At 46.3% G+C, this 27,104-nt stretch overlaps 2 protein-coding genes across 2 annotated transcripts in view; both read left to right on the top strand.

The window, feature by feature from the left end:
* The window catches only part of TMEM135 (transmembrane protein 135), a 176,932-nt gene extending 173,854 nt beyond the window's left edge, over positions 1–3,078 (top strand). The window contains exon 15 of the mRNA XM_049823474.1: positions 831–3,078. Within this exon, the coding sequence (XP_049679431.1) occupies positions 831–963 (133 nt within the window). The 3' untranslated portion in view covers positions 964–3,078. The remainder of the gene's footprint in view (positions 1–830) is intronic.
* Positions 1–27,104, top strand: part of PRSS23 (serine protease 23) — an 898,595-nt gene that overhangs the window by 293,278 nt on the left and 578,213 nt on the right. The gene's annotated exons all lie outside the window — the stretch shown is intronic.

Raw genomic sequence — 27,104 nt, 5'->3', positions numbered from 1 at the left:
CCACGCTCCCCATGGCACAGTACACTCTTAGCTGGACACGAGGTGACTGAACACATCGCTGGACGTAGTGGGATGCTTTCCTTGGGACGCCTGGAGGCCCTCTGCAGGCAACCTCTGAGGCCATACAAACACGATACGGGGGATGATGTCAGTGCAGATGTCCAATTTTGGCTGCATTTTTCCCTCTTGTGCTAATCCTAAGATTGCTTTAGTTGAAAGAGAGGAGGGAGGAGAAATTCTATTCTGCTCGGGTTTTTTTATCTGAAGTAAATCTCTGTAATAGTAATTTTGACACTCTCTCCATAGAGGCAGATTCTTTTGAAGTTTCATAGGTCTTTCACTCAACACTTCTGAAGACTAAAGAGATGGAAATAGATTGTAACACCCATAAAATTGTTATTCACGCTTGGGCAGGCATGGCCAGAGTTTGTGAAACTGGGGTGAGAAAGAAGAGTAGTATATTAGAGTAGTATATTTTGGGTTTACTTTTTTCGTGAAGTTAAAAGTAGAAGGGGACTCTCTCCTTTCCCTTTTTCCACAGGTTGCGTATATAAAGTATATTTACACAAAGCACTATTAATCAGATTTGTCAATTGATTATTTTTTTTTATTAAATCTTTATTGCCCAGGATGAAAAACTTGTAGTCTCTAAACGGTGCAGACTGAAGCCTGTATTTCAAAGATTTGGATAGTCTTTTATGAAGTGAAATAACTTTAATAATTTTATAAATAAATTAAATTAATCCTTTTAAAAATGTAATTTTTAATATTATTTTTGTCCAAAAGTAAACGAATAATCTGTTCACTCTCTAATGTCTCTTCTTTTTCAGGTTTGCTCTCATGAACAGGAAAGTTTTAGATGTATTTGGTACTGAAGCATCTAAGAACTTCAAGGATTTCACACCTAAGCTTGACCCAAGATACACGGTTGTGCCACCAGAGCTACCGCTGGAGCTGTCTTGAAAACGATAGTATATCTTGTCATTGAATGTGATCAGCGTTTTGTCCTGAACAGTTAATTAACTTAACAGTTGTATATATGGAGGAGGGCTTGGGCTCCACTTCAGTATTATTTCAATGAGAAATGCTTTTTACCAATCAAAAATACTGAAGCTTTGCAAGAAGGTGTGGCTTTGTGATTAAGCCCCTTCCATACACAGAAAATATTTCTGGATTACTGTAGTTGGCTGACAGTACGGTAGGTTCCTGAGAGAATTAAACAAATGAGTAATATATTTAGAGAAGAGAGGTAAAACATAAATATGCCTAATAATTTCAGAAATTCTGTAGGTCATACCAGTAGAATATTTCTTGGTAAAACTAAAAGTAATTCTTAATTTACAAAGGAAGACAAATGGCATAGTTTAGGTCCGAACTGTTACCTGATCTTAAAACTATTGCAGTCGGGTGAAAATGCCTCCTTAGCTTTCTAAATTGCGCCACTGATTTATCTCAAAAGAGCCACCGCCCGCTCATTATTTAAAATTACAGTATTTTTACACAGCCGTGGTTGCAAAATAAGGCATTCCTTCGGAAAAGAAAATGCGTATTAATTCAGAAGTCACATTCCAGGGCTGTAAATCCCACTGACGATACGGATAACAGACAAGGAAAATAAGGCGGTACCAGCGAGTGCTGCGCGGCGAGGAGCAGCGGGGTGTGGTGGTCAGTATCTGCCAAGTGGAAAATGACAAAACCGGCAGAGGAAGGAATGAAACGTTCCAGCCTCTGAGATGGTGCTGGAAACAGCAGACAGTTACAAAAATAAAAAAAGCCAAGAACAAAACAAAACAAAAAAATCCCCCAAAATACACTGAAATTAAATGTTTATTTTTAAAGGGCTTGACATTGTCGCTTTAGATGGCAGCGGGTTGTTTGTCAAGCTGCGACGCCAGCCAGCATTTCCAGCGTCCTTTAAAAGAGAACTGACCCCTGAGGTTAGACCATTACAAGAGAACAGTTTTGACGGTCGTATTAATAGTATTTTTTCCTTGTACTCAGTGAAGAGTGGTTTTCCGTCAGTCCATCAGCCAGCCACGGCTGGGACAGTTACATTAAATTTAATATGGTACTCAATGCAAATAGCTACCTACGCAAATTCCGTCTCATTTTTACCCTGCGTACTTCCGCAGATAATAGTTTGTGTTCTAAAGCAAGACCTTGACATGCTAATTGCTTTTTTTTTTGCTTTTGGGGGCTTTTAGTTTTTTATTAGAATCCATTCAGATGTTGCTGAATGGTGTTTGTTACCCTAGAACTTAATGAAAAGATGAACTATATTCACATTCAACTGAAAAGAGACGAGGTAAGCCAGGAAATGGAAACTGCAGTAGGTTGCATGTATTTTAAAAAGAAAAAAGAAGAAAACAGTGTTTTATCAAAGTCTTTGTCAGATGACATGAATTGGATTAATTAATAGAATCCTTGTCTTGTAACACTGTAATCCTACCCCAGCCTTAAGCATATTTTAATTCCCATTAGTTTAATTTCTTATTACTTAATATGCAGTAATTTTTATCAGATTTACAGAAATGTCATGAAAATTGTACAGAGCTGTGCACAAAATCTGCTGCTTCATCAGCTACTGTAACAGGGATGCTTTATCGCTGTTACTGAAGGTGCTTCATCCTTTAAAGCAGCGGTTGTTGTCCAAGTTAGTGTGAATAAAGTTCTGCAAGCTAGTTTGTATGCAATATTTTATTGCTTGAAATATTATACTGAAATCCCTCAGAAGGAAATAAAAGTTAATTCAACAAGAACTTTAAAAGGATTGTAATAGGTTTGTAGTGTTTTTCCACTGGAATATGGTCTAAAATATTTGACCTTGTAAAGTCTGAGAAGTTATATATTTTAGGTAATATCTTAGAGCTCACACGCTATATTATGAATACTTTCTAGTGTAACTATATGCCATTCTCAAACTTCAAGATATTTTATAGATGGATTAATTTTCTTCACTGGAATGACAATTGTGATTGTTTCTCTATTTGAGTTAAAACAAATCCAAGTACTACATCTCAGCAGCTAAACGACAGTTTTGCCTATGTTTTCTTGCTTCCAAAATTCACAGTCCTTGTTATTTTCATGTAATATAAAAAGAAATTAAAAATTTTTAAATTATTTTTATTCAAATCAAGTATATGTAAGAGAAAAAAAATAAAGTCCTAATGTTTTTCCCAATAATAAACAGTTGCTGCTTGAAAAAGTGGCTTTTTGTCGATGTTGTTGCTAATAAGCCATCCGGAGTCGTAAGTGGAGTAATACTTGGTGTTGAAGGGACACCAGGAATGTCACTGAGCGTTTAAATTGCGCGTGTTTGTTACAAAGTGAAGTCCTAGCGCAGTGTAAATGAAGAGGTGATGCCGGAGCAGTTTGAGCTCACAACTTCAGCTCTGCGCTTCCACGGGTGATTATGCAATATGGGTTGACGTTATTTAATTTTTCTGTTTTAAACAGAGAAAGCCACGTAGCCCATTACGAAGGCAGCGAGAAGCTGCACGCCTCCAGCTCTGCCCGCCTCGTGGCCGGACTGTTGGGCCTCATGCGACCGAAACGGCAGCGTTTCCTACCACCTGATGTGGCATGGCTATTTATTTTTTTGATCATGATGGGTATCTGATCACGTCAAACTTCTTGCCAAACAAGTTGATTTTGCAGAGGAAGGCAGGGGGAGACTTGCTCGGGAGAGGTTGTTGGCTTGTTCAAGGCCAGGTTGGATGGGGCTTGGAGCAACCTGGTCCAGTGGAAGGTGTCCCTGCCCGTGGCAGGGGGGTGGAACTAGATGATCTTTAAGGTCCCTTCCAACCGAAACCGTTCTGTGGTGGGAAGTGGTGGGTCAACCTGAGATACCACCGTTCCTTGATAGAGGTTTGGGTGTCCTTAGGGAGGCTCTGCAGGGAGATGGTGCTCAGCTCCCTGCAGGCATCTCAGGAGGGTGCACCGAGAGCTGCTGCCTCATCCGTGGCTCCCAGGAGCACGTGTGCCTGTGGTAGGCAATTTTTTCGCCTTCCCTTGAGGTTGTTTGCATGCAGAGCTCTTCTGAAGAGCTCATCACCACCCCTTACTGCTCTTGCCGTACAGCCCGTACTGTGCAGCTCTCCCTCCGTGGCTCTCGTCCCCATCTTGCACCCGCACCCCCGTGCTCCCTGTGTCAGATCACAGCCTTTTGCCCCAGTTCCTCTTACTTCATCCCTCCCTCACCTCTACCCAGCCCAGTGTCAGCTGTCCCCTGTCCTCCCTTCTGTCCTACAAGCTCCATTTAGGGCCCTTGGGTGCCTCCTCTTGCTTCTCCGGAGCCGTTCCTTCCCTGGGCAGCCGGGGAGCGCCGCTCCTGCCCGAGGGAGCAGTCAGGCAGGGGTGCACCCCATACACCCCAGCTTTTGCTTGGGTTTTGGTCGGCAAAGCTGCTTAAGGAGCAGCAGAATTCAGCAATCGAGACCTAGAGTTTTCCCCTCCCAATCCAAGGCGTTCTGGCCTTGGCTGATACATGTGCAAAATCGCAAAGTGAAGGTTGCGGTTGTTCTTTTATCTTTTATGATGGATACTTGTCAATATCCTTTGCCTGCCGTCTTTCAGCTGATTTTCAGGCTGCCTGAGATTGCTCCTGTTGCAGACCTTCATTGCTTATTCCCAGTCCTTGTTGGAGGTGATGATGAAGGTGCTGACATCTGCCACTGACATCCACTAAAGGAGAGGATTATTTCTTTTACAGAATCATTTTAAATGTAGTACAAGGCTGAGATTACTGCGGATTTGCTGGGTTCGTGCGTGGTAGATACTTCCACCAGGGAGCGCGTGAAGGCATACAGAAATTTTGATCTTTTGGAGGGCTAGTAATAAAAGCAAATAGTGTCTACAACGGTACATTTTTAGTTTTTATAGCTAGTGTTGTCTCAGCTCATGAGGAAAATGAGTAAAACATCAGAACTGCTTCAGTGTAGATGGAGTGATTTCACTGCTGAAGGTGGAAGCTTGAGCTTCCTTGTATTGTCTCACACCTGGGTCTCCAGGACAATCTCGGAAGTTCTGCCTTCTGCAGGTGACATCCCTCCAGGCAAGGCTGCTCTGACAAAATACGGGTTTCTGTTGTGTGGTCAAGAAACTCCATGTTCCTCATCATTTCTCAACCACAATGAGAACCAAGATGCCTTCCATAATGTGGACAACCTGTTCTCCTAGCAGTTTCCCACACCTCCCATAGCAGGCCTGGGACCCTTTTACCCCAGCCATCTTAGATGGGACATTTCTGAGAACTGTCAGTAAGGCTCAAAAATAATTTTCAGAAAACTTGTTGGGTTGTTCCCCCTCTTCTTTGAGAGTTTCCTTTCCTTTTGCGCAGGCCACTGTGCTTTTTGCATTTGAAGATGGGGGAAGGGGTTTGTTCCAGATGCTTGGTGACATCCCAGGCAGAGAGGGCTGCTGTGGTCTGAGCTCAGCCCTTTGCCTGGTGAGTTAAAAATTCAGGACAGCTTGTGTGAAAATGCTTCAATTTCCAACTCTGCCAGAGGAAAATATTTCTGGACAAGTGGTCCTGGGGTGGGTGTGCACTGACAGGGCACAAAAGGACAGAGAACAAGAAAATCAGTGATGCTTAAACTGAGCTTTTACTTTGTTTGGGATTTCTTTTCCACAACTACTTTCAACATGGAGTGGAGGCAGGGCCCAGGCTCTCTACATCAGCATCAGGGTTATGAATCCTTGCCGTGATGTGGCAGAAACACAGGACCAGGCGGAGGGTGGTATGTAGCAAAATACAGTTGGGACCAGCGAAGTCATTTTGGTGGCCATAGCTTTGTGCCTAAATCCTGGTCTGGAAGTTTCCATTTCCAGATTTGTGTTTCAAAGCAGTGAGCCCTTCACCGAGGAGACTGGCGTTTCCCTGGCTTCAGCCCTTGTTCTGCATCCCAATGAATCTAGCACTGCGGGTACTTGCAGGTGACTCCGTTTGGGGGTGGGTCTCACTTTCACAAGTTGCCTCCTTTTACAAAACAAACATGTTTTCTCCTACTCCTTTGAGGATATAATGGAAGAGTTCGACGCTTTCCCTTGAGCTACACAGTTTCATGGGTTTTCTTATTTAGTAGAAGACCCTGAAAGTTTTATTTATCCTATAGATACTTCTACAGTAATATTTGAGGCAAGGATATTTTTTCCCCCATAAGGAGCTTAATATTGCCATTGTGGATGTACTGGCAAAATGACCCAATGCTCCCTCTTGCCTTTGGCCATGGTAAAATGGCATCGCTTCACTCAGGACACAGCACCCACCTTTTGCAGCTGATGGATCTCCACCAAATACGACACTCGTTTCACCAACCGGCTCCTTTGAACGTGGCAAGCAGAAACGTGAATTAGAGCCCACTTTGATCTTAAGGACTTTTTTTTTCCCTTGGCTCAGGCCAGGGAGTTTCCCGCTTGCTAATTAAAACAGAGAGAGGTCAGAAGAATTTTAAATATTAATGCCAAGGCTTTACCCAGGGTGGAAGAGGCTGGTTGGAAATCCAGGCAGATGATTAATCTTCTCATGCCGGTGGAATCCAATCAGTGTTTTTTTCCCCTCAGCTGCCACAACAGAGACATTAAAAACGCTGCCGTGGCTGTCTGAGCAGGAGCTGACGGGACTGTTCCCAGGACGGCTTGAAGGTTACAGAAGTCCTGATCACACAGGGTCAGGGACAAAAACAAGGCTTTTTTCTGTGTTTTCCTACTATTTTAAAGACCGAAGACCTGCTTTCCCATTGCAGGCAGTAAAAGCTTGCAAGAAGGGGCCCATTGGGCTGAGGTGAGCAGACCTGGTGTGAGAGAGTCCCACAATAAAACGCTGCTGCTTGCACCTTTTTGATACAAGCATAAAAAAAGTTCTGAACAACCCAGAAATGTTGTTTTGCTCATTGTCTATTGGCTGTAAAAAAAACCCCCAAATCAGGCATTTCCAGCCTGGGTCACTTGTGATTATATTCACAAGCAGATTTAACATCTCAAACCATCTTGCACTGAGATGCTCTTAGGTTTCCTTGGACACAAATAATATTATCCTGTAAACAATTTGAAACCGAGGCAGAAAGTGACCCCCGGGTGCACCGGTGACATCCCCTGGGTGGTTTGAAACTGTATTACTAGTGCATGCCGTTGACCTAGGGGAGCTTTGGGTACTGTGTAATGAGGAACGGGCACTTTGACGAAAGTCCCAGCGGGACCGGTGAGACAGCGTCAGGCCACCTCAACTCCTCAGACACCGGAGGCACCAGCCCTTGCCGCTGGGAGGGTACGGTCTGCAAGCAGTAAAATTCACTATTTCTCACCAGCTTGGTGAGATATCCACCAGGCGGGTGTGTTTCCCCATGCCTGGAAGATGTCCTGGCTGCTGCCCGAAGTGCTCCTGGCTTATGGAATCACAGAGGGAAACCAGGTGCGTTTCCAGCAGCCCCATCTCCAGCAGTGCCTCCCCAAAAGGTGATCCTGTCCCTACACCTCTACCTAGTCCCTCCCTATGTTTCTGTTACCCGGCGCTCTGTGTCAGCCCCGTCGTGCTTGGGAATATTCTTTCCCCAGGGGTAAAGGAAACTCCAGGCATCCTGGCTGGGGGTCTTCTGTGGGAGTGCACTGGTCCTCTGCATGGAGCTGATCTAGGCCTCTTGGCTGCAGCCCCAAATTTATTATTTGTGCACTTCTCCCATGATCAGCTAAGGCAGGTCTGTTGTCAGGGTGGCTTGGAACGCGGCTTTTCTCGGTCATGTTTGGAAGGAGACTATCAAGCTCTGTCACAACTGCGGTTGGGTCTGCCAACCCAAATGTTCTGCGACGGGTTATCAAATTTTGGCTTGACTGCATCTTTGAAGGCACACAGCCTTGATTTCCCAGCCAACAGACCAGGGGTGATGCAGAAATCTGGTTGGTTTTCTACAACAGTTCAGCTGAATCCTCTGCAAGGTCCCATTGACAGCAAGGAGGTGTCCTGGAAATCAACTCTCTTTAGTCAAGTGGCTCTGTCCCACGGCCACAATCTTCAACTGTCCCTGCTGTTGGTCCCAAAAGCAAAACAGTGTTGCTCACGCAGGGGATATCAGGGAAGTCAAAAAGCTGGTATGTGACTTGCTAACTCTACTCCATGCTTGCAGGCTTACAAGGAGCAAGAGTCATCAGCTTTCATACATGTTTTTCTGCATGGGACCAGCAACAGAACACCTTCATCTGCTCGCTCTGAAATTTCCTGCTGAAATAGGACAGGAAACCAGCGGCCCACCAGAACAAACTCCAGATCATTAAGCCCGAGGCCGCTCACCACCTCTGATGTCTTGGCGTCTGTTTCTCAAGGAGCTACTGGAGTCAACCAGGGACCGGGCTGATTAGATCAGTCCCAGCCAACTGGACTGAGCCAGACTCGCCGCTGCCGTCTGAGACAAGCCCAACGGCCTCCCGCAGTTTGCAATTTGTGGCATGCAGAACAAAGCTACGCTGATGAAGAACCTCCCTCTTTGATAGTGCTCTTTGCATGTTGGCCTGCCTGGAAACTTGGCTCCATGCAGTCTCTGATGATCAGCTGCTTTTTGAGCGCAGCCTCGGGCTTCACGTTCACTGCTTTGCAGCTCTGGGAAATAGAGGGAGGCTGAAAAACAGCATTTGCAGTGCTCCTGTGGGAAGCCGTATGCTGAAGCCTTCCTCACCCCCGCTGGAGTTTCTGCTCACCTGTCTGTCCTCCTTCACCCTCACGGTTCTCGATCAACCCCACAGCAACCTACAGCTGCTGAAGATTATCTCTATCCCTGCTCCAGGGCATGTAAAATCCAAAGATGACCCAATGGGGGGAGCTCAACTTTTTGCTCAGTTGGGAACAGCAGCAGTGGAGCTGCCTTTCTCAGCCGAGGATGTGTTTGACTGTAATGTTGGCTTTGATCTGTATGTAGAGAGGGATGCTGGACAGGAATTACTGCTTGGTCTAGCAATCATAATACCACTCAGCATGGGATTAATTTTTGATACCATGAATTATTTTGCTTTAATAAGTTGGGGTGGGAGGAGAATATTCTCACAGAGATGAGAGTGAGTCCAAATAAAACAGCGTGTGTAGCAAGGCAAAGTAATTTTCCTGGGAGCCTAGGGGAGTTGGGGCCAGATTTTCAGTCCTTAGCTCAGATCCTTAGACCAAATCTTTCTTTGAACTCTTGATCCTTAAGATATTTCTGTGCTATAAGAGTAACCTTTTGCTTGCTGTGTTGGGAAATGTTGCCCAAGACTTGACAATTTAAGCGCTTTATGCCATCACATAGAAGAAAGATCTCCCTCCCCTCCTGCCTGTTCCCTCCTGCAGCAGGTGAGAGCATGGACTAGGCTCCCAGAGGGCTTAGGAGCGTCATTCTCGTTTTTTTGGTGCTTCAGCCTCAAATCACGATTCTCAATATCCACCCCAGCTGCAGTTGAGCTTGCCATTTGTGTGCTGGTTTCAGATGTGACCATCTCTAAGGATCTTCTGTGCCGATGCTTCTCCTGCACAGATGTCCGATAGTGCTAAGCAGCCCCCCGTCTCCCACGTGCCCGCGGGGATGCGGGTGTCCCTCTGCCGAGGCCAGACCTCGGAGGCACCTTCAAGACCGTCCAGAGGAAACGAGGTCTCGCCCATGCAAACTCCTGGACGTGTTCCAGGACCTGCTGGCCGCGCATTTGTTGGTCCTGGCCAAAGAATGCCAAGGAGCTTGCTAATGAATTAGCACTGAGAGCCCGCCCGTTCCTGGCCCAGTAACATCCCTTGGCACTCTCCAGTTTAGGAGGATGGACGCAGCATCGATGCGTGGGGAGGGACAGGGCTTCCCACACCCCCAGCACGGCCGTGGGGCTGCTGCTGTGCTCGCCTCAGAGCAGAAAGCAGCGAGAGGGGCTCAGCCGAGAGGCACGGCAGCCTTAGCCAGCAGATCTGCAAAGATTTTGTTGTGATTTGGAAGTTTACGTCCTGATGGGACTTGTCAAGGCAAGGCTTTGTCCCTTTGTTTTCACAGGAAGTTTCTGATTCCCAGCCATTGCTTCTTGCTGTTGCAAGGGAGGAAAGTGAGTCATGGAGTTTCCTATTGGCCTGAGGGCATATGCAGAGAAATTACTCGCAATGGACTCTGCCCAGACAGCCAAGCGCCTGGCAGCAAGGGAGAAACCAGGCAAAGAGCTCTCGGATTCATTAGCATGGCTGCAAATTAATTGCCTGAACCAGTAATGGACATAAACATGTTTCCCTTGTGGGCAATCATTCTAGGAGAGAGCAGTGCTGCTTTGTCAAGGGCTGGGATTAGACAGGGTGATATACATTTTATAGATTTAACCTCCATAATTTACTAGGCAGACAAAGCAGGGGAGGAAGCCAGATGCATGTGGAGCGAAGATGGATCTGCCTGTTTCCTTTCGCTCACCCCTTGGTCCACTCTCTGGAAATCACTGTGAATTCACTTGGAATTTCACAGGCTGGCATTTATTTTGCCAACAGAGCCGTGCTAACCACAGTCCCTGCTGCACAGGTGACAGCAGTCAGCGTGTCCCAGGCACGGCCACCTACGGGGGCTGCTCTGGTAGGTGTCCTGGGGCAGCAAATGCATCTCTGCCCTCCTTCCTTGGCCAGAGAAGCCCTTCCTAGAGGTGCCATCAAGGGCAGAGGTGCCTCCTGCAGCACGGAAGGAGCATTTTCATTTTCCACAGGGGTATCTTTAGCCTGCTGAGAGGATGTGCTGCAATGGCCAACCACTTGGGTCTGGTGGTATACTGACTTCCAAGCAGCCCTCTCTGCTCTCATGAGCAGCCTTTCAGCACTACTTCTTTAAACAAAAATACCTTTTCTGCCTTTAAGCTCAAGAAATGAAGGAGGAAAACACATCACTACCATGTAAGGGAAAACAGCCCCTCCCAACATATATAAGATTTCCAAAAAGCTGATGATGGGCTGGGCGGGCCTATGTTAAACTCCACAGGGAAGACAGTACATTTTGTGCTAACAAAACCAGGAGGCAGTAAAAATTGTGCAGTCTCGTTAGAGACAGGGACTCGAGAGGAGAGGTAGGGCTCCGACTGCAAGTTGCTTGTAGGCATTTGCCATTTCTAATGTCTCTTGTGAACTGGATGGGGTTCCTCCTTGTGCAGGGGCACGTGAAGCAGAGGAAATGTTGCTCTGTAGGTTTAATTTTAGTGTGTGCAACAGGCTCTGAGGTCATGCGTGAAAAAGTGGATCAGTGTTAGGGGGTAGGTGGTGAGCCTGGACCGGAGCAGCTCTTCTCCTGCAGGAGACATGGGGACATCAGCACATGAATGTGGCATCATCTTTTGAGCAGGTCAGGGGATCTCTGTTCTCACTCTCCTGCCATCCCTGTGCCTGAGAGAGTGCCCCTTTCTGGGGGAAATCACCCATCTCTCATCCAGACATTTTGGGAGAAGCTCACCCTTCAAACCTGCAAGAAGCCTGCAAAGTGCCGTGGGGTTTGGCCTCTGCTTTTGTCTCCTTTTAGAGGTTTGCTCCAGTTGAAAGAACTGAAGAAAAGAAAGTTTTGTATTACAGATTCGGTTGCTCATACTCTCCAGCCACACAGCCCATTGCCTACGTGATTGTCATGAACACTCAGCTCCAGCCCTGCTTTCTGCTTCCCCCATGGAAGACGAGGACTCTTTACTGCACGCAGTGCTCAGATGCCAAGGTGAGAAATACCTCCACATCAATACATGTTTCCAAAACTCCTCACCCAGGAATCCTTCACATTCTTAATTGCTCTGATGCCGTAAGATGGCTTAGGCATATACAAAAATACATCTACAGGCATGCACACTCATACAGGTGACCACAGTGTGGGGTAGAAAAGGTTTGGGACTTTGCTGACTTTGCTTTGTTCTGCTTCGTGTCATTTAATGTGATGCTACAGTGAGAAGGGACATCTGATTTTCTTTTTTAATCAAAGGAGAATACAAAGGAAGCTCATTTTTAATAGAGATGAAGTGTGTATGTATTCCTCTCCCATCAATGCTTTATAAAAGTCTGTACTGTTGAGTGTTGATACCAATCTTTTTCTGGTAAAAATACAAACTTGTATTAAAAATGAACCTTACGGAATAAAACCATTTAGATAAATTATCTCTGCCAAATAAATGGTGGTCAAACTAATTTTCTACACTGATACGTTCTTCCTTGTCCCTCCTCAGCAGTCTATTTTCAGTAAGGATTTTTTGCATGAAGTCCTGCCCTGTTGAAGTCTTTGAACTCACTGGGGCCAGAATTTTACCTTCTGATTTTTGAGTTGCCTCTGGACGAGCAAAGGAGTATGAGGCAGGTTTTGCTCAGGATGCAGCTTCCCCTGATGCAGCTGCAAGACTTCACTCCAGTGGGAGCTGGATTCCATCCAGTGTGCGAGCTGGACCCAAAGCCCACCCATCTCTTTGGAAACCTTCACACTCACTCTGTGATGACCACAAACCCCTCGTGGTTTGCAACTGTTGATGACACACCCCAAAAAAGCAGAGATCTCGCTTGATGTCTGTGTTCGTTTTCAAATGACTTGGCTGGATGCAGTTTGTTGATGAGTGCTGTCGGAGTGCGGGACAGAGGCTCCCACCAGGATGGTGGTGGGTACCGGTGGGTGCTGGTGGGTTTGATCTTGGGGTGCTTTTCGGTGCAGTGAGTGCCACATTTTGGGTCCCTGAACCCCCTCGATGGAAGTAAGCCCCCACCACCCGGGTCTGCAAGCCCTGGGTTGCCCATGGCAGGGATGCCCTGAGCCAAAGGGCATCGCATCATCGTGGGAGGAGGGAGAGGAGTTGTCTTTTGTTTTTGCAGGATGAACCCCAGCTGGAGTTTACATGAGAACAGAAGTACCCAAGAAAGATTTCTGAGGACTGGGTCTGCTATGCTGCAATTCATCTGTGAGGTTTTGGTACAAAAAAGGCCTCCCCTTGCTTCATCATAACAGAGCGCTGAGCCACATCCATGTCCTGCCGCGGGGACTGCTCCAGCAAAGGGCGTGAGCACGGGCTCGGACCCGCCACCGTGGACCAGCGGATGCTCACGCACCGAGCCCGAGGTTCCCACCGCTGCCTCTCCCGCACTCTGCACAAGCTGGGCCCTTTGCAGGACGTGGCCGTTGTCGGGTCCATCCCTCCAGGTACCAGACACAGCTGGCCCATTTGGCCCGATTTGCTGAGCAGCTGTGTGCGTACAGCCCTGGGTACACGGAGCCTAATGGGGACACGGCCGGGTGCTGTGATAATGACCCAGAGGCTGGAGGATCTTTTGCAACTTTTGCCAGGAGCATCAAAGATTATACCCTTCCTGGAGAACCATCTTCGCCTTCAAAGTCAGAGCATACCTAGAGCTAAGGTGGGAGAAGTCATGGGAAAGAGTCTTTGGCAATCTCTGCTGCCTCCGCCTCCTTCGTCCTTAGGCAGCTGATGAGCAAACGGCTTTCAGGGAGCTGAACTTACCTTAGGGGAAAAAAGCAAAATGCAAGACCTCTCTCCCCAAACGTCTGGAAGGTTTCCTTTATGGATTCCTACAAAATCCGAGGATGACCTTTTATAAAACTGATGGAGCAATTAGTGCTGATTCCTCACACCCTAGAGATCAGACTCCCTGAGGGAGTCTCAGTTGACTTGCAGCTGACCAGTGAAATACCCTGAACCATTGCACACAACTGGAAATGCTAGTAAAATTCTTTATAATATCGTAAAGGAGGAAGGAAAAGAATAGAGAAGTGGAAATAGCCGACAGAAATGAAATGGAAATAGAGCGATCCTTTGCTCTCTGTGTTTGGAGGGCAAGACCAGGCAGGCCAGCAGTGAGCAAGCTTGCTGGTGACAGAGAGGGGAGAAACAGGAGAGGTAAATTGTATTTATATAGGTGTCAATCAGTTTGGACAAATGTTTAGCAGCCTTGACACTGAGACAAATCAAACCCTGCAGAGGAACTTTTTTTTTAATCACTGACTAGCCAGATTAAAAACCAATATGGTCTGGAAATAATTGGAATGATAGTATTTCCTGGTTCCCGTGGGAATATGAGCTGGGGTACTCCATGCCAGTTGCTGTCAGCAGCATCTATTCTGAGAAGACCCCGAGTACCAGGTTACAGCAACACAGGCTGGGGTCACGTGGGCTCCAAGAGCAGCTGAGCCCACTTATCCAAATTAGCACATTACAGGCATCCTCGCTCTCTTCCTTAGGATGCAGGTGAAAAAGGAGAAACCTAAGTTACACCCTGCAGCGTCTGTGAAATGCCATGCCCTGCTAGAAAGCAGAACACTTTTGACTTGCAGAATTGATATATCTGGTTTTTCCTGCATGGGCATTGCTGTTTGTTGCATTGGCTTTGTTTTGAAGTGTTTGATGTATTTCTCTCTGTAAAGAGAGAAATTTATGGAATAAATATTCTTATTCTGCAGCAAGTGGGGGGGTAATGGAGGACAGTGGAGGAGAGCATCCCCCAGGTCAAGCCCTGTGCAGAGTCGCAGGGCCATGGAAGGCTGCACAAGGCTCCCTGACTTGCTCTCTCTCCTGTTCCTCTTTGGAAGGGCTCCAGCAGTCCTTTCATTTTTTCTGCTGAAACATTTTTTTTAAAAGCCATATTCTTGCACCTTTTTTTTCCCCAGAGGATTATAAGTTTTCATCAGAAAACTGGAAATTGAAAAGTTCTTGCTCAATGACTTTTTTAAAAAAAAAACAGGTTAAATGAGATATTTACTATAGGTACCTGGGCAAGCAGCAACAACAAACATGTTCACATCATGAAAGAGAAGCGGCCCAAGTTGACAGCTCTGTGTGTGAGGTCTTTGCTTTTCATTCTCCCTGTCCTCCTTGGCTCCTGATGCATTTTGGAGCTTGGGGGACTGCATCCTGGGTGGTGGTGGGACCAGGGGAGAGGCCGTTGGGGAGAGGAGAAGGCAGGGAGCCCAGCATACTGAAGAGGCTGTGAAGTTAGCTCAGATGAGCCATGGGAGTGAGAAAAATGGGCTGGCGGACACTCTGTTGCCCTGCTGGTGGGCTTCTCCCAGGCAATGCTCCTGCCAAGCTTTGCCCACCCTAGTCTGCTCCTTATCCCACAGGCAGGGTCCTGGGCTCCCCAAGGGAGAGATCGTTCATGACATGCCGTGTGTTGGGTTTGCATGGCAAGGTTTTGGTAGCGGGGAGGGAGGGGCTACAGGGGTGGCTTCTGTGAGAAGCTGCTGGAAGCTTCCCCCATGTCCGACAGAGCCAATGCCAGCCGGCTCCAAGACAGACCCGCCGCTGGCCAAGGCTGAGCCCATCAGCGACGGTGGTAGCGCCTCTGGGAGAACAGAGTTAAGATGGAGAAAAAGTTATTGTGCAACAGCAATTGCAGCCAGAGAGAGGAGTGAGAACGTGAGAGCGAGAGCCCCGCAGCCCCCCAGGTCAGTGCAGCAGGAGGGGAGGAGATGCTCCAGGCGCCGGAGCAGAGATTCCCCTGCAGCCCGTGGGGATGAAGACCCTGGTGAGGCAGGCTGTCCCCCTGCAGCCCAGGGAGCTCCACGGGGGAGCAGATCCCCACCTGCAGCCCGGGGAGAGAGGACCCCACGCCGGAGCAGGGGGGTGCCCGAAGGAGGCTGGGACCCCGTGGGAAGCCCACGCTGGAGCAGGCTCCTGGCAGGACCTGTGGACCCATGGAGAAAGGAGCCCACACTGGAGCAGGTTTTCTGGCAGGACTTGTGACCCCACGGGGGACCCACGCTGGAGCAGTCTGTGCCTGAAGGACTGCAGCCTGTAGGAAGGACCCACGGTGGAGCAGGGGAAGAGTGAGGAGTCCTCCCCCTGAGGAATAAGGAGCAGCAGAAAAAAACATGTGATGAACTGACCGCAACCTCCATTCCCCATCACCCTGTGCTGCTCAGGAGGTAGGAGGTAGAAAAAATCAGGAGTGAAGTTAAGCCCGGGAAGAAGGGAGGTGTGGGGGGAAAGTGTTTTAAGATTTGGGTTTATTTCTCATTACCCTACTCTGAGTTGATTGGTAATAAATGAAATTAATTTCCTAGAGTCGAGTCTGTTTTGCCCATGACTGTAATTGGTGAATGATCTCTCCCTGTCCTTAGCTAGACTCATGAGCCTTTCGGGTTTTTTTCTCCCCCTGTCCAGCTGAGGAGGGGAGTGATAAAGCAGCTTGGTGGGCACCTGGTGTCCAGCCAGGTCAACCCACCACATGCCACCTCCCATCGCCTTATTCTCTGGAAACTCACATGATGGCCACTGGTCATCCACAGCGTAGTGCCCATGGAGACATGGCTAGCCAGATACACAGGTCTGCCAGCGCCCTGATTAGCTTCGAAACGTTCATAGTGCATGTTGCCTTAAAATCCAGCCTGCCCCATGCTCCCAGTTGGTGCTGGGAGGCACGGGGCTTCCCCAGGGCAGTGGTGGGGATGAGTGTCTTTGAGCAGGCTGGTGGGGCTTTTGGATATTATGGGAATGCAGCTCTACGTGGGCAGGAGGATAATAACCCTGCTGCCGTGAGGCCTTCTGGGCACGGCTGTGCTGCTGGAAGAGGAGCCCCAGGGACCAGACATGGCTCCTCCTCTGTTTACGAACGTGGATGTGGTCTGCAGGCCACCTCTCCTGAGTATCCTGGTTTAAAGAAAGAGAAGACAAATTCCTGAACAGAGATCTCTAAATGAGCAAAATGTGGGCCCCTTTCTCCCCCTGTGGCTTGGTGAGCAGTCGGGGGGGTTTTCCCCACAGCCAGGCCTGTCTGTGAGTTTCTGCAGCACGTGGCCAGGTCTTGAGCCACCGTTAGTCACGATGACACTGCTCTTGTTCCAGGGGACATGGGGGTTTTGAGGGGATTTTGGACACATGTCTGGAAGGAAGCATTAGGGAATAACTGTTGCCTGCAGAGTACTACTTCTGGAAACTTTCCCTCCTCAGCAATCATGTTCCTCAATCTTACTTGTTTTAGTGATTCAAAACTCCATTTCCTCCTTTATTCTAACTCGTGCGTGGTGTTTTATTTCCATTTCTGCTTTCAGCCTCTTCTGTGGCATTGGGCAAAGCTGTTCAATGTCTTTCTTTTGTTTCCTCTTTCATTCAGTGCCCATCATGCCCTGTCTGGCCCTGTTCATTCAAAAGGATACTTCATTTTAACTGTAAGCATGTGGGTTTTGGATCAAATAATGAGAGCTGGTTTTGATTAAAGATGATCTTTGATTATGCAGTTGTACAACAGAAGAAGGTTCTGCTGTCAGGGAATCACAGAGTAATGTAGTTTGGAAGAGACCATGGGAGGTCATCTGACCCAGATCCGGTCATTTGATGGCCATGAGATTTTGCCAGTGGTAATAAATTTTCTGCTTTGTTTCTGGTTAGATTTTTCCATGCTTTATTTTCCTTTACTTTATGTAGCTCATAACTGCAGGTAGGAATAGATATTTCTGGTGCAAGTAATGGTGTAGTTAAAGCTAAACACAGTTAGTGAGAGTTGACCTGTTTTTAATATGGGCTATACAGGATTCATCCACTTCTCACCTCTTTGCTTGAAAGAGATGAGTTCTCCTGTTTTCTGTTCATTGTCAGCCCACCAGTGACTGGTGCATTGAAACTGCATCATCCAGGATGTCAGCAGACCAAGATGTGCCCAAAATGGAAATTTCTTCTAATGTTGGTAGAGGATTACCAGAAAGAGCGCAAAGGTTAGTACTGCATAATTACACCCACACGGGAAATGGCAGTACTTTACCAGCCAGGAAAAAGCCCCAAAGGATGTCACATTGCCCAATTCCCTTCCCACCCACCGCCTTTCCAATCCTGTAACAGCTGAATTTACAGCTAAGACAACCAGCTATGAACAGCCTAATAGACCTGATGTGCTGTTTGTCATCCCAGGACATTAGCGTCTCTGGAGCCAACTCTCAGCAGGTACAAGCTGGGAGTGCTCTGCATGCCCCGTTGTGCTAGTTCATGCCAGCTGAGGACTTGTTGCACTGAACTTTCTGGGTCTGAGCACAGGAGACAACTTGATGCTGGTTATCTTCACGAGAAGGCTTAGAAATCTGCAGCCTGATTTCCCTCCAGTTTTCAGTAAAGCAGGACTACTGGAATCAGTCAGATTCTCACCTCATTTAAATGCAGTTCACCCCACTAGATGCTAACTTTAGCAGCATTTCACCGGGGCTGTACATGGTGCAAGACCATGATTCAGCCTAGTGAGGCTACACGGCTGTACTATAGAGGCTGGGGGAGAAAACAGCCCATTTGCAAAAGAAGAAAACTCCAATCTGTATAAATCAATAAATCCTTTGGAAAAAAAGTTGGTTTGAGACTAAGTTTCTCTAAGGCACCAGCTTGTTCTTGGCACTAATGTTTTAAGCATGTAATTTTAAAATAATTTAGACTAAGACTGTAAAATTTGAAGTAGGTATACAGCAAACAATGTAACTGTGAAGACAGATCATTCTCCTAGTAAATAAGAAAGTATTTATAAGCTTGTGTTCACAACTATGCATACATTTTGAGAACCGAATTCTTCTTGTATTTGGAATATTACTTCATCATGAGGGAACTGGAAAACTTTGTTCAGCTTCACAGAGCTGCAATATTTTTATATGAACAACCCATTCAGTTCAGCAAGCTACTTAAACTTCTGCTTAAATCCTGTTTGCCTCAAGCTTTGATTTCCATTAGTGCTCTTTCAAGTTAAGCATAGGCTTAACGGCTTTTCTAGATCAATGCCCAGGCTAGCAGGTGACAATTCCAGCTATCAATGAGACTCAAGTGAAAAGACTACTTCTTTGGTCTTCTTGTTACCCCTAAACCTGTTTTGCCCAGCTCCGGGAGTTCATTTCTTTAACAGACCACTGGTGAGTTGTTTATAGCTTTGGGGGTCTCCAGTGCCAACGCACGTCTCTTCTCCAATCACCCGCTGCCTGTCGACACCACATCACGTGTCCCCGTTCTCAAGGTCTCTGCTATCATACCAGCCTTGTTTTCCTGTACAATGTATCATTACCCTGGGGTCGTAAATCGTTTAGTACAGAATAAGTATTGTCTGTATAAAAAATTACGGTTTCACCACATTATTATTACAAAGAAAACAAATTAGGCAATAGCTACCATAGTCACTAGAAAAAATGCTGTTACAGCTGAACAAGTTAAAGCAAAACTTTAGGCAAGCTGAGACACATTTGAACAAAGCCTCACCAGTCCTGAGGGTTTGCAGAGATAGAATGAAGCCTGTGGCCTTTTACTAGCAATCACAATCCTGAATTTAGTGGGATACAGGGCAACAGCAAAATGAAAGCATTAAATAGGCTTAGTGCCCAGAGTGTCTATTGAGAAACAGCACGAATAACCTCTTGTTAGCCTGATAATTCCTCTTTCAGGCGACCCTATTTTAGGATGTGAAGCACTATATCAAATATTTGCTTAAAAAGAGACAGAATAGTTACTCTGCATTATACTTACGTAAGAAGTCCATTATCTCCTGAAAGATGTCCAAATCATTGAACACTATGTATCTTAGATAAGACACAGTTCTAGCTCTTGACCTTGATTATCCTTTCCTTCCAAGCCTGTTCCAAGCACTTAAGTAGAGAGAGAGACCTAAGCACTGAGCTGGTTGGCAGCAAGATCTTTTATCCCCTCTTTCAAAATATAATATTTCTTTTGCCAATATTTTTCTTTCATATACAGAAAATGGGATTCAACTCACCTAACTTTGGAGGTCTGCAGTGTGGAAGACTGACCAAGGCTCTGCGAGCTCCCTTTGCAGAATCACAGAATGGTTGAGATTGGAAGGGACCCCCGGAGGTCATCTCATCTAGCTCCCCTGCTCAAGCAGGGCCACCTAAAGCCAGTTGCTCAGGACCATGATGTCCAGATGACTTTTGAGTATCTCTGAGGATGGAGACTCCACAACCTCTCAGGCAACCTATGCCAGTGCTTGGTCACCCTTCAAGGCATTTCCTGATGTTCCGGCAGGGCATCCTGTGTTTCAGTTTGTGCCTGTCACCTCTGGTCCTGGCGCTGTGCACCACTGAGAAGAGCCTGGCTCCATCCTCTTTGCACCCTCCCTTCAGGTATTTATGCACATCACATCCCTGATGAACCTTCTCTTCTCCAGGCTGAACAATCCCAAGTCTCTTAGCCTCTCTTCATAGGAGAGATGTTCCAGTCCCTTCGTCATCCTTGTGGCTCTTCACTGGATTTTGGCCAGGAGCTCCTCCTTCAGCCATGCAGGCTTTGCATTTTTTCCTGACTTCTTATTTCTTGGGATGGAAAAGTCTTGACCTTGGAGGATATGATCCTTGAATATTAATCAGCATTTTTAGGCACCATTTCCCTCCAGGGCCTTATTCCACAGGATTCTTCCAAGCAGATCTTTGAAGAGGCCAAAGTGTGCTCTCCTGAAGTCTAGGGTTGTAAGTTTGCTTTTCACCTTCTTCCCTGCCCGCAGGATCCTGAACTCCAGCATCTCATCATCACTGCAGCCAAGGCTGCCTGTGATCTTCACAATCCCAATGAGCCCCTCCTTGTTGGTGGGTATAAGGTGCAGCAGAGAACCTTTCCTCCTTGGCTCCTTGTCACTTGGAGGAGGATGTTATCATCAATGCACTCCAGGAATTTCCTGGATTGCTTATGTCTTGCTGTGTTGTCCCTCCAACATGTATCAGGGTGGTTGATGTCTCCCAAGATGATTGGGGCTTGCAAACATGAGGCTCTATCTGTCTGTAGAGGGCCTCATCCACTTGTTCTTCCTGGTCAGGTGGCCTATAGCAGACACACACTATGATGTCATCTTTACCTGTCCTCTCTTTAACCCTAGCACGTAAGTTCTCCATCGATTCCTCAACCATCCCTGGGCAGAACTCCATGTAGTCCAGCTCTTCTCTCACATAAAGGGCAACACCCTCTCCTTGTCTTCCCATCCTGTCCTTCCTAAAGTTCCTGTATCCCTTCATTGCAATGGTCCAGTCACAGGAGCCATCCCACCACATCTCTGGGAGCCCAACAAAATTGTAGCCCCGCAAAACTGTGCTCCCCATACTGCGGCACTAGTATACAGGCACTTCAGAGAGGTTCCCCAGCACATTGAGCTCCTGGGGAGTTTGGGGGATTTCTCCATAATGGCGCCTTGTAGGCTCTTCCTTGGTTACATACTGAAGGTGATCCCACTTCAGCCTCATTTCGTTGACTTTGTGATGCCTTCCATCACACCACCCCATGCCTTTTGCTCAGTGATTCTGTACGTCATGCCTTTGCAGGACTGCTGGTTACTCTCTCCCTCCCCCGTTTTCCCTAGTTTAAAGCCCTCCTTATGAGGTCAACCATCCTGTTGGTGAAAATAGCTTCGCTTAGTGAGGCGGACCCATCTCTTCTAAGCAGATGCTATTCTGCAGACGGGGTCCCATGGTTATAGAACCCAAAACCCTGCCACCAGCGCCAGTTACTGACTTGTCCTATTAGCGTGCCCTTCTCCTCCCCCCCTCTCCCCTCACTGGTAGGATTGAGGAGAACACCATGGGGGCCCCACGCCCTTAACTACTGCCCCCAGGGTTCTGTACTCACTTTTGATATTTTCCAGGTTTTCCCTGTCAGTATCATTTGTGCCCACATGGAATAACAGCAGGGTGTAGTAGTCAGAGGGCCAGCCCAGCTTTGGGAATCCCTCCACAACATTCTGGATCCTGGCCCACGGCAAGCAGCAAGCCTCTCCAGATGTTCGGTCAGGTTGACAGACAGACGCCTCTGTCCCCCCGCAGCAGGGAGCGACTCATTACAATGACTTGCCATTTCTTCCTGGTAGTCTCGCATGATTTAAGGCTAAGTGGACCAGGTCTTTTGCTTGTAGTCGCATCTGACGCCCCTTCAGCTTTGATGGCGGTGAATCCATTTTGCAGCTGGAAGCCCTTAGGTGGGGCAGGAGCCTTCACCCTGGTGCCAGAAGACACTAGCTTCCACTCTGCCCTGTCTCCAGAGGTTTTGCTTACCTTGATGGTGGGGGTAGACACTGTCTGCTTCTCTACTGCAGAATAGTGGAGAGAGTCAGCAGAGAGAAAGAGGCACTTTGGGGCTGAGATTCATCTGTCCTGTCTTTATATCTGTTTTAGGGTGAGATGACATAGTCCTTAGAAGCACCTGGTTTTCTCCACTGACTGCAAAGATGTTCTAGATACAGAAGTGCCATAAAAAATCATGTTTCTCGGTGTGTGAAACCAGAAAGTGGCTTATAAAACAGCTGCAAATTAAGAACAATAGGAATTAAATGCCTTTTCTACGTTCACAGGCACATTGCTACATGCACTCTAACAAACAACATGGAGAAAAAGGAGATAACGAATGAACTCCGAACATATAATCTTACTGCTGGTTTTCACTAGCTGAAAAGCATTTTGGTGACAATGTGCAGGCAGAGACTGATTTTTTAAAAAATATTGGGTGATATTTGGATTAAAAAAGATTGATCAGTATGACACTAGGTGGCATTGTATAAATACATATAAAGCCATGTGCTTTTATCTTTCCATTTCAAAGGAATGATCAAGTATGAAAATCTCATAGAAATGTGTGGGGTTTGTTCTCTGATTTTTGTTCTCAGTTCATTGCAGTCTGGGATTTGGCATCACTGAAATGCGTGGAGTAGTCCAGTGATAAGCTACTTTACACGGCTTCTGCTGCTGAGAATCTACGGCTCCTTCTTTTATTTGCATATGATATTTACTCTCTAACAACAGTATTTTCTAGAATATAAATGAAAATAGATTCAGGCCTCATGGCTTCTTCTCTTTTGTGAGTGGATTAGAGTCTGACTGGTTCAGTCCCAAGGTGGCCGATGAGTTTCTGTGAATCACCACAACCCACTGAGTATCCCTCTTCTGAAATAAATTTTACCTCCTTGTTTTTGAGGACACTTGTCAGGTAGGTTGTGCCCCTGAAGGATCACATCAGGATTGTGTGACGGTCCCAGTTCTTGTAAATGGGACTGAAATACCAATAAAACCAAACAAGAGGATGTCGATAGGTCATGCACATCACAAGGGAAAATGAATCTGCTTTTTTGTCAATGGTGGGAGATTTTGGGGTGCCTGGAGTGTGAAATTACTCAGTAGGATCATGTCCACATTGGCAAAACAGGAGTGTGCAGGAAGATGCGATGCTTTAAAGGCACCAGATGAAAACTTTTCCTTGGCAGTGGCAAAATTTCACAGGCCTGTTCTGAACATTGAGGTTGACAAGGGATTAATAAAGGGGACAGCGAGGAGAGCAAATCCTCTTCATCAGTCAGCCCTTCTTGGCAGGTGCAGGTCTTGGGGAGCATCTTCCTACTCACACCCTGTCATCACCCTGACTGCCATGGGGAAATTGGCTCTGACAAACCAGTCCAAAACCAACTGGAGTCAACGCACTGGAGCCTTCACCAACCTGGTGAAGAGACCTTAGGAAAGCTCTCATGCCTCTTCTGGGAAATCAGTATCTCTGGGCACCTCTCTGAAGTGCTGGCACTGGAACATGTGCAGCACGGGGAAGAAACAGGAGGAACTGGAGGTCTGCATGCAGTTGCGGGGCTAAGATCTCTTTGGGATTGCAGTGACATGGTGGGATAGCTCACACAGCTGGAGTGCTCGTGAGATTGGATACGGGCTCTTTAGGAAGGACAGGCTCGGAAGGCGAGGAGGGGGAGTTTCCCTTTATGAGAGCGAGCATTGGCAATGCATGGCACTCTGCCTTGGGATAGGTGATGAGCCATAAACTAAGAACTTATGGATTAGGATTAGAAAGTGCTGTTCTCGCAGATGTCTACTACAGACTACCTGATCAGGGAAAAGTAGTTGAATCTTCCTCAGACAGCTGGGAGAAGTCTCACATTCACAGATCCTGATCTTCATGGGGAACTTTAACCATCCCGACGTCTCCTGGAGGTACGATCAGCAGACAGAATGAGCTGTGGGTTTCCTAAGCGGGCATCAACACACAGCTGTGTCTGGCTGTGTCCAGTGCAGGGCAAAAAGGAGGAATAAACTTTACTTTGCTTATGTGGGACAGCTCCAATTTTTACAGTAACGAGACGGATCAGCAGCAAACCTCGGTGATGAGGAAAACAGGATGGATGTCTTGGCTAGATATGCTCTCTTGGTTCATTTTTTTATATTTCTCTCACCCATTGTCACTTGTGTCTCCAGATGGGCAAGAAGTTGGATCTAGAGAACTACAGGCTGGTCAGCCTCACCTTGAGAAGGCAGGGAAGACTAGTCCCGGAAACCATTTTCAAAGATACTGAGTTCAAGAAGGTGAATGGGAGTAGTCAGCATGGATTAAAGAAGGGGGGAGTCATGCCACACCAACCTAAGAGCCTTCTACAATGAAATGATGAGCTTGGTGGATGAGGGAAGACCAGTGGATATTGTTTATCTTTACCTTAGTATGGCTTTTGACACTGTCTCCTGTAATATTCTCATAGGCAAACTGATGAAGTACAGGGTAGGAAAATGAACAGGGAGGTGGACTGAAAACTGGCTGAACTGCTGGGCTAAAAGGGTTGTGATCACCAGCATGAAGTCCACGGAGATATCAAAAATCCAGCTGTACAAGGCCCTTAGCAACCTGCTCTTGCTTACCCTGCTTTGAGCAGGGGCTTGGACTAGACGATCTCCAGACAACACTTCCCACCTCAAACATTCTGGGATTTTGTGAACAGCAGCTTCTCTGCTGGCCTCACTTAGGGTTGAGACTGTAGCTCAAGCCTCCAATTTCATAAGCATCTGTAACTATTTTAGGGAGGGCAGAGTGATCCATACCCTGCAGGACTGTCTCCAAACTGGTGTCCTGTTGCTCAGGGGCAGAAGTGGCAGACGTGTTCAGTCTCATTTTTGGGAAAAGGCTGGTTATGACCAGAGCTGGTTTTACGACTGTAGGCTAGCATATAAATACTTGGTGATGCTGGAGTGTGTAAGAAGAGAAATTGGCTTTAGGTCTTTAATATACTTCTGATACTTGGACTGAAACTTCTCATGTTGGGGTGATTTCAGACAAGAAATATTTTAAGGTTTGATGGCTAACCAAACAATATGTCTTATAATTGAACTGCCATGCCATGTTAGTAGTACTGCTGTTAAACATAAGAAATTTATTTGTCTTCAGATACTTGAAGCAGCAGGCTGTCTGGGCTTCATCCTAATGTTCTTTGTGTAGACCCATGCAACCTAAACAAGCAAGCATGTGGATTGCAGCTAGAAACTTGTGTGTGAGGGGAAAGCAATTCTTGCTTACCCTCAGGGACCTACAGAGGCAGACCAAGCTACCTTGATGGCATTGCTCAGATGGAAGGAGGTTTACATGGACAATGCCAAAAAACACAAACCAAAACAAAAAAGTGATCTTCTGGAAATTTTTAGAGAATAGAACTGGTCAAAGTTGTTTTGTTTTGTTTTGTTTTGTTTTGTTTTGTTTAAATCGGGATTATTTCTCTCTTGGTCAATTCTATTAGATTTTAAATACATTTCAAAATTCCCCCCCCAAATTTAATTAAAAAAAAAAGAAATTATGATCTGTGTCAGCGTTGTAACTCATAGTAGTGTGAGATTATTCAGTTTAGTTTAAAACAAAGCAAACTATTTAAAGCAATTTAGTGGTTGTAGAAAAACGACTTTTGTAGATGGTGATTTACAGTATGTTTTTCACAAGATGAAAATAAACCAACCAAAATATTTAAAAAAATAAAGTTCTAGTCAAGCTGAACCTTGTAAAACACAATCTACTTTGTTGTTGTTGTTTTATTTCAAAAGCCTAATTCAGTCTTGAGCTTTCTGGAGGAGAACTGAATGCTGCAAGGATTAACAGACCTTAGTAATTGAACTGGCCAAGGAAAAGTTACCTGTGTTTGCCTGCCCTCTCCTAATGCATTTTTTTAGCCAATACAGCCTGTTTTACTGTGTTAAGGGATTATTGTTCCTGCTTCACAGGAGATGGTAGGGATATGAAAGAGTGTTGAGATCATGGAGCAGTAGAAGTCAGTATGTGAGCACAAAGACCGATTATTTCTATCTTTAAAAGCCAGAGGGAATGGTGCAACATCTGTTCTTTGCGACTGTGGAAAGTATTTGGTCAACCTGCCAGTTAGCGATTATTGCATTGTACCGACAAGAATGAGCGTCACACGATTTCAGACATATGGAAGGTGACTGTTGGGATGAATTTCAATCTGAGTTGCAGAACTGAGCCAAAAATTCACAGTAAATCACTTCTATGACAAATCTGGATTCCTTTCTGCCTGTGGGATATTCTCTCTATCGTTTGAGGGTCTTACGCTGCTGCCCTTAACTGCAGCAACTGATTCCTTTCTTACAAAAGGATAAGGAAACCCCTGGGGTGCTTTCAGCAGCAATGAGGGGTCCTGGGCTCTAATCTTGTCATGCCTTTGGAATTTACATCTACAGATCACCTGCACATCAGGCAAAATAATAATTCATGGATGTCCATGAATAGATTTTCCTTTTCCTCAGTTTACTTTGAGATAAGGCTGTTAAATGGTAACCAACTTGGTGGGGTTTTTTATTTTCAGAAATAATAGCTGAGTTAGCTTGTCATTAACATTTTAAGAGGTTGCTCTTTCTCCTGCAATCCCTTGTCACGTTGCTGCATGGCCACAGGAACAGCTTATCTGGCCCTGGGTACAACTGAAGAGCAGAAGAGAAGGGAAGGTGCAGGTCAAAAACCTCCTAAACCACAGCTGCTGCTTAAGTACAGGGCCCTTGCACAAACCTGCAGACCTCCCAGCCTTCTCCACTTTCTTCTTATCACCATTTATTCCATCTCTGCTCCCCAGGAAATATTTTACCCCTTGAGCTGAGTCAAATACTGAAGCCGTGACTGCCCCAAGGGGTAGAAACTCCAGCAAGGGAAGTAGAGAGTGCCACTACTACATTTTAAAACCCTTTATTTCAAATGAATTGCCTTCGGTACATAGAAGACAAATTTCGAAGCCTTATTTTCAGGATTGATGTTGGAATTTTTCACACCACTTCTGAAGAGGGAATCTGGGCCTTTTGAGTAACCCCTGTGATTCCAGATCTCTCAGTGCCATGGTTCCTTCTGGCTCTAAAATGCAGGCAATGCCCATGAAGGGATCACAAACCACTTTCTGAAGAGATTGTTATAGAAAT

The sequence above is a fragment of the Accipiter gentilis genome, chromosome 19 (genome assembly GCF_929443795.1).
Source record: "Accipiter gentilis chromosome 19, bAccGen1.1, whole genome shotgun sequence".
Taxonomy (NCBI): Eukaryota; Metazoa; Chordata; class Aves; order Accipitriformes; family Accipitridae; genus Astur; species Astur gentilis.
Note: the sequence above shows the minus strand (reverse complement) of the source record. Positions and strands in the feature narration are given on the sequence as shown.